The sequence below is a fragment of the Hibiscus syriacus genome, unplaced genomic scaffold (genome assembly GCF_006381635.1).
Source record: "Hibiscus syriacus cultivar Baekdansim isolate YM2019G1 unplaced genomic scaffold, ASM638163v2 tig00111067_pilon, whole genome shotgun sequence".
In the NCBI taxonomy this organism is placed as follows: domain Eukaryota; kingdom Viridiplantae; phylum Streptophyta; class Magnoliopsida; order Malvales; family Malvaceae; genus Hibiscus; species Hibiscus syriacus.
This window is the reverse complement of record NW_024062969.1, coordinates 161,623-168,603: the sequence shown is the minus strand read 5'-3', so window position 1 is coordinate 168,603 and position 6,981 is coordinate 161,623. Positions and strand designations below refer to the sequence as shown.

The window sequence follows — 6,981 nt, the reverse complement described above, 5'->3', positions numbered from 1 at the left end:
CTTTGCTACCAACCCTGTTCAACTTATAAGGTTTGGTGTTAGGTTTCCTATAGCCTAGTTTCTACCTTAGTTGTTCATGATACTATCTAAACCTATCCATTTCATTCATAAGCCCATCACCACACCCCCAAACACTTCTGAAACCATCTCCATTTTCATATTCTATAAATAGCCCACACCATTTCACCCTTCATCAACTATCAAGCCCTCCATTTGTGCCAATCTTCTTGTAGGTACTTTCTCATTCATTAGATCCACGATCAAAGGGTACTCTATCCTACATCAAAGTATCAATATTTATTATGACATATTTTTAAGTTTTTTTACTAACAATATGATGTTATATATTATTATCCAAATAAATAAATTATTTTTAATTAAAATTAGAATACGTTACTATCCCAATTAAAACAAAATCATGTTATGAATTCTGTTAGGAGTAAGGTGATTTTTTTTTTTAAAAAAAAAGCTAATTTGATTCAAATTAAATTAAAAGCAAATTGATTATCTAAGTTAAAAAGTTTAGTTTAGTGATGGTAATAGAGTAACATAAAAGGTGGTTGAACCTTATATATCGGGGGTTGGTCCAATTGGACAAACGGATAAAATATTTGAGAAAATAAGCTAAGTAGAAGTTTATTTTGGGATCTACGGTATTTGTTATAGTGTTCAAGAAACTCGTCACATCGAGGTGACGAGTTCTAATAAAAAATATTTTTATTCAAACTCGTCACATCGAGAAGACGAATTCCAATAAAATATAATTTTTATCACATCAGGATAAATTGTTTAAACAAAAAATATTTTTTATTAAAACTCGTCATCTCGACATGACTTGAACTCTTCTAGGATTTTCTCAAGATGTATTAAATCTTCCAATGAGTTAATGGAACCAATGAAATGGCCAAGAGGGGTCAATTGGCAATTTAAAAATTGACGGAAGCTTTTTGTAAGAAAAAGAAAAATAAACATAAGCAATTTTAGAGTGGTTCAACATCCTCAATGAAGTCTACTTGCACTACCTTAGTTTCCACACTAAGGATTTCAACAAATTCACTAATTTGTTAAAACCTTTTAGGACAAGGTGTAACCTTACAACACACTTAGACTTATACCACAAAGTCTCAAGTGTACAATCCTTCCCAAGAAAAAATTACGAATAGCAAACTTTGAAATATCCCTTACAAGGAGTGTGTTTGTACAATTTAGAACACATAGAACACTTGATAGAATAAAAACAAAGAAGTACACAAGTGTTCTTGAAAGCAAAAAAAATATAGAAGAATGTTAACTTTTATCTTGGCTCAATGTTTACTTTGTCTTTCTTTATGATCTCTCCTCTTCACTTATGATTTGACTTGTTTTTACACCCGTTCATTCAATTCTATCCATTTGGATAGTTGTGGAAGTTTGTAGAGCCAATGGGAGAAGTTTTCTCGCAATAAATGTTGTCCAAACGCCTTGAGTATCGGTACTCATTCTTAAAGTATCGATACTACCTGCATTAAATACAAAAATATAGTTGTTGGGGAATGGAGATTCGATATTGATCAAAGGCGTGTCAATACCAAACTGGTATACTAGAATTTGAAATTCTTAAAACACAAGGGCTTCTGCCATTCAGAGTATTGATAATGAAGGAGTATCAGTACCAAAATAACTTACTATAATACGTACAACAAAGGGAGTATCGGTACTGTTGTATATTTTTAAGCCATTAGCATAGATATTATATATATACACTACATGAACAATATCAATATTGTTGGGTTTAAAAATAATTTTTGACTCAAATAAAGTCTCTCTGAGTAAAAATTATTTCAAATTTATTTCCAATATATGACTCAATTTTTCAAGAAGGTAAGGAATAAAATGGAGTTTTTTACTCTTAAAAATAATTTTTATATTCAAATATCTAAATCGAATTTAATCTTAAAATTTCTTTAAAATATTTGTTAATTTTGGTATATCAAAATATCAAAGTATGGTTCAACAACAATGATGATAATAAAAATGTTATAGAATCATATAAATACATATACCCATTATAAAAGTTAAATATTATACTCTGAATAAATGGCATTGGATATCCCTCATCGACGATGCTCCTCGAACATGAACAAAAATCTATTAACACACGAATGAAAACAATTCGAACGTTGAGTTTTACAAACTCAATAGTACACAAACATTGTAATATACTCCATATAATTTGTAAACATAACCATGCAAATCAAGCATAATTTACAAACAAAACTAGGAATGGACATGGGTCGGTTTGGTCAGATTTTTGTCTATCTGACTCAACCCGAAAATTATAAATCCTCCATTCGACCCAAAATAATATATGTATTAAAAAAATATTATTTTTATTCAATAAAAATAAATATTTAATTGAAAGAAAATAATATATAGAAGGGTATTATTGCAATTTTCCATAAATATATAACATAAAATTACAATTTTTTGGGGTCAGGTCAGGTTAGGTATTTTTCACCCTAAACCCGAACCCGATCCGACCCAACCCGAACTCAAAATTTTATTTAAAAAATCCGATCCAATCGGATCAGATTGAGACAGAACCTATTGGGTTCAGGTTCCATGCCCATCCCTAAACATAATCATTCCATAATCATCTTATCTAACCTACTCATAAAAGCTCATCAACTAATTACTCATTAACAAAAGTTTACTTTAATGATCTACTTTTAACATTCCTCGTACAATATGAATGGTACCATAATATCCATAATCAAATTTCTCATTTAGTGTATATAAACATATGAATATCGAACGAATGAGTAACAAACAAATGAGGATGTACATGTACTCAAATAATATGAGATATTTGAATAGTTTTTATGTCAAAAATAACTATCGGTCAGATAATTTTAACCGTCTAAAAGAATTTTTCAAACGTCACAAATGACCGCTAATCAGTTAATCTTGAGCGTCTAAAAGATTTTCCTATGTGCCACAAATGGTTAACAATCAAATAACAACGTCATGTGTTTGTGGTATTTTCTGAGCAAAATCAGATTTCCTACTTCATTAATCTTTATCTCAATGGCTCAATTACGTAAAGCACAATCATGAGGCAGTAGCCAACATCAAAGTTAATTACAAGTCACATTTTAAAATCTTATTAGATTTTAATTACATTATATTCGAGATACTTCAGTCATTTTAAGCCTCAAAATTATTTTCAAATCTTATTAAATGATTATGCTGAGTCAATCGAATCAATGAAATGATCAAGAGAGGGAATTGACAATTAAAACAATTGATGGAATCTTTTTGCAAGAAAATGAAAAACTTGACAAACAATTTTAGAGTGTTTTAACTTCTTCAATGAAATCTGCATCCACTACCTTAGCTTCCACACTAAGGATTTCAAAAAATTCACTAATTTGTTCAAAACTTTTAGAATAAGGTGTAACCTTACAACACACTTAGACTTATACCCAAAGTCTCAAGTGTACAACTCTTCCTAAGAAGAAATTACAAATAAGCAAACTTAGAAAACCTCACAAGGAATGTGTTTGCACAAGTTAAGAACAAATAAGAACACTCAACAAATAAAACAAATGAGTACAAAAGTGTTCTTTAAAAGCAAAAGGAATATTCAAGTATGTTGACTTTGATTTTGGCTCAATGTGAATACTTTAATTTTCTATATGATATCACGTCTTCACATGTGGCTTGAAATCTTGTTTTTATACCCCCTTCATTCAATTCTAGTCATTTGGTTTGTTGTGGGAGTTAATAGAGCCGTTGGGATGAAGTTTCCTGCAATAAATGTTGCCCAGATGTCTAGAGTATCGGTATTTGAGCTTGGAGTATCGGTACTCTAATGTGATTATTGATGTCGGTATCGATACTTACACAGTATCGATACCAAAAATGGTTACCGAAATTCATTTTTTTTGTCAAAACCATAAAGGGTGTATCGATACCCTCATCTAAAGTATCAATACTACTGTCAAATTTTACACAATAGTATCACTAATGATATCGGTACTGCATGGTTTAAAATTAGTTTTGACTCAATTACAATTCGAAACCCTTTACAAAAATGTTTTAAAATTATTCTAGTGTATGGCTTTAATTTTTCAAAAAGAGTGAGTAAAATGGAGTTCTTGTCTTTAAAAAAATTTCAATATTCGAACAATTTAATCGAATATAAACTTGAAAATTGAATCGAAAATAATCTTACATTTTCTTTAAAATAATTTTCATTTTTTAATATATCAAATACAAAGCATGTTTCAACAGATTATCTTCAACTTTTAAGGCATTAACAGCCCATAATATCAATATCTTACTAGTGGCATCGATACTCTTAAGAGTATGAATATTTATTATAACGTATTTTAAAGTTTATTTTTTACTAATAATATGATAGCATATATTTCTATTCAAATAAATAAATTATTTTTAATTAAAATTAGAATACGTTACAATCCCAATTAAAATGAAATTATGTTATGAATTCTGCTTGGAGTGAGGTAAATTTTAAAAAAATCTAATTTGATTGAAATTAAATTAAAAAAATTAATTATCTAAGTGAAAAAGTTTAGTCCAAATTCAATGATGAAAATAGAGTAACATAAAAGGTGTTTTACCCTTATTTATCGGACGCCGTAAATACATTTTAACCTGTGGAAGGGGGCCTAAAATAGAATGAGGCCTAAAACTTTTACCTTAGCCCTACGGGGATGAAAATCTCAAATCTCGTCGTCTGATTCATCTCTGTTCTTCTGTCTGTTTGCTGCAATTACCGCATTTTTATCTATCCCTAAACCCTGTGCCTTGACTGCTGGATATCGGGTAGAAAGAGAATCGATGGCCGCAACTGCAACAGCGGCTGCAATCAGAAATGCGAAGCACATGATGCGGATGTTGTTGTCTTCTCTTCCTGTTTCATCACGCTCTACATCGCTATCAGCAAAGTGTTTCCTTTATAATCAGTATCCACTAAAATCGCATGGCCTCGTGAGATTATCCTGTAGAAGCATCACTGCCGACACAAACAAGAGGAAGAAGAAGGAGGAGAAAGAAAAGGGGGTAGCCAAAGAAAAGCGAAGAACCCGTTCACTGAGGGCTGCGGATATTCAGATTTTTGAGCAGGAGGAGGAGGATGGTTCTTCATCTACTAGTACTACTTCAGTAGTGATGCAGGAGTCCCATGTCCCCGTTATGTTGGGCGAAGTGCTTGATGTCTTCTCTTCAAATTCAAAGCCTCTCTCCTCTTTCGTCGATTGTACTCTTGGAGCGGCTGGTCATGCTTCTGCGGTCTCTTCCTTTCTCTTTATTTTTCTTCTACTAGTAGTATTAGTATTAGTATGAACAATGTGGAATGGTGGTAAAAGATGGTTTATTGGACAGATAATCCAGTCCCACCCAGAGCTCAAGCTTTTCATTGGAATGGATGCGGATCCCCTTGCACTCCGTATGACTCGTTCTCGCATCAATGCAATCTCCCATCCTCACCCTAATCCCAACTTGGAAGTCCTCACTTTTCTCAAGAATTTCAGACACAACAAATCCCTTCTCACTCAGGTCGACCACATATCTTCGGGAGTCGATGGCATCTTAATGGACTTGGGAATGTCATCCATGCAGGTTCTATTTTTCGCCTTCCACACTTCTCTCCTCCCTGGTCTTGGGTTTCCTTCATGTTTTCACTTTCCGCAGGTCAACTGTCCTGACCGAGGCTTCAGTGTGCTCGCTAATGGACCTCTTGATATGCGTATGGATCCTCAGGTTAGTATGGTTATCGCTTTCATGGATAATTCATTTCTACTTAACTAACTATAGCAGGCACATGACAGGCTAGTCTGAAAGCACAAGACATTGAATTCTTGGCCAGATAGTGAATTAGGTAGAATCCTTCGGGATTATGGAGAAGAAAGGAATTGGCGATTGCTTCAACACAAGATTGTTCAGGCCCGTCTTCAGGGTGGATTGCATTCCACTGCTGAATTGGTTGACGTTATTCGGAGTGTCACTCCTGGGATAAGAGGTAGGTACACTCTTCATGCGCTTCATCCTTTGTGCGTTTTTTTTAATAGTAAGTTAAGGAATTGGGCTTATTGGAGGTAGGCAAGGGTGGATAAAAACTGCAACAAGGGTGTTTCAGGCCCTTAGAATCGCTGTCAATGATGAACTCAATACACTGGAGGATTCCTTGTTTGCATGTTTTGATTGTCTGGCTCCCGGGGGTAGGCTTGCTGTCATTTCATTCCACAGTTTAGAGGACAGAATCGTGAAACAAATATTCCTTAATATCATCAGTGAAGAAGGCAGGGATTCCGTAATGAACAATGTTGAAGGTAACAAAGATCAAAATGAATCATGGATTAGACAGACGATACATGGTTGGAATGCAACCATTCTTACCAAGAGGCCAATAACACCCTCTGAAAGGGAAGAGGGCTTCAACCGCCGCAGCAGAAGTGCTAAGCTAAAGGGTAATTCAGAAATTGTAGCCATAGTAGTATTGTATACGAGTTAAGAATTCTTAATATTAACCTATGAAGATAACTCTTTCCTCAATCAGGCTGATTTCTGCTTGCTCACAGAACGAAATCCAACATTTTGCTTTTGTTATTGTTGGTCATGATTACAATGATAAGGATCAAAGTCTATCTTCACTAAATCAAGAATCAAGTGGTATAAAACGGAACAGATTTTGGTAAAGTCTCACAGAAATGATCACTTTTGGTCATGTCCTGTCCGTTGACTGAAGAAAATTACATTTATAAACTCGTTACTAACGTATGTAGTTCAAGGGTTCAAAAGCAATGACCAGGAACTTGAGGCCTTTGTATACCTTAGTACTTAATGTAGGTGCGGTTTTGATAGCAGTTTACGCAAACGAGATTCAATGTATTGTCCATAGTGCTAAGCTAAACCCCACTGTTTCTTCAAAATCCAACCATTTCAAACCGAGGAATTGGTATGGCTGCTTTTGTAAAG

At 33.6% G+C, this 6,981-nt stretch overlaps 1 protein-coding gene across 1 annotated transcript; it reads left to right on the top strand.

Annotated features, from left to right (window-relative positions):
* The first annotated feature begins 4,845 nt into the window (after window positions 1–4,845).
* Window positions 4,846–6,024, top strand: LOC120151686 (ribosomal RNA small subunit methyltransferase H-like). Its single transcript, XM_039164068.1, has 4 exons — window positions 4,846–5,295; window positions 5,389–5,625; window positions 5,698–5,766; window positions 5,835–6,024. Exons 1-4 carry the CDS (start codon window positions 4,846–4,848, stop codon window positions 5,874–5,876), a joined length of 798 nt encoding a protein of 265 aa, XP_039019999.1. The 3' UTR covers window positions 5,877–6,024.
* The last annotated feature ends 957 nt before the right edge of the window (window positions 6,025–6,981 follow it).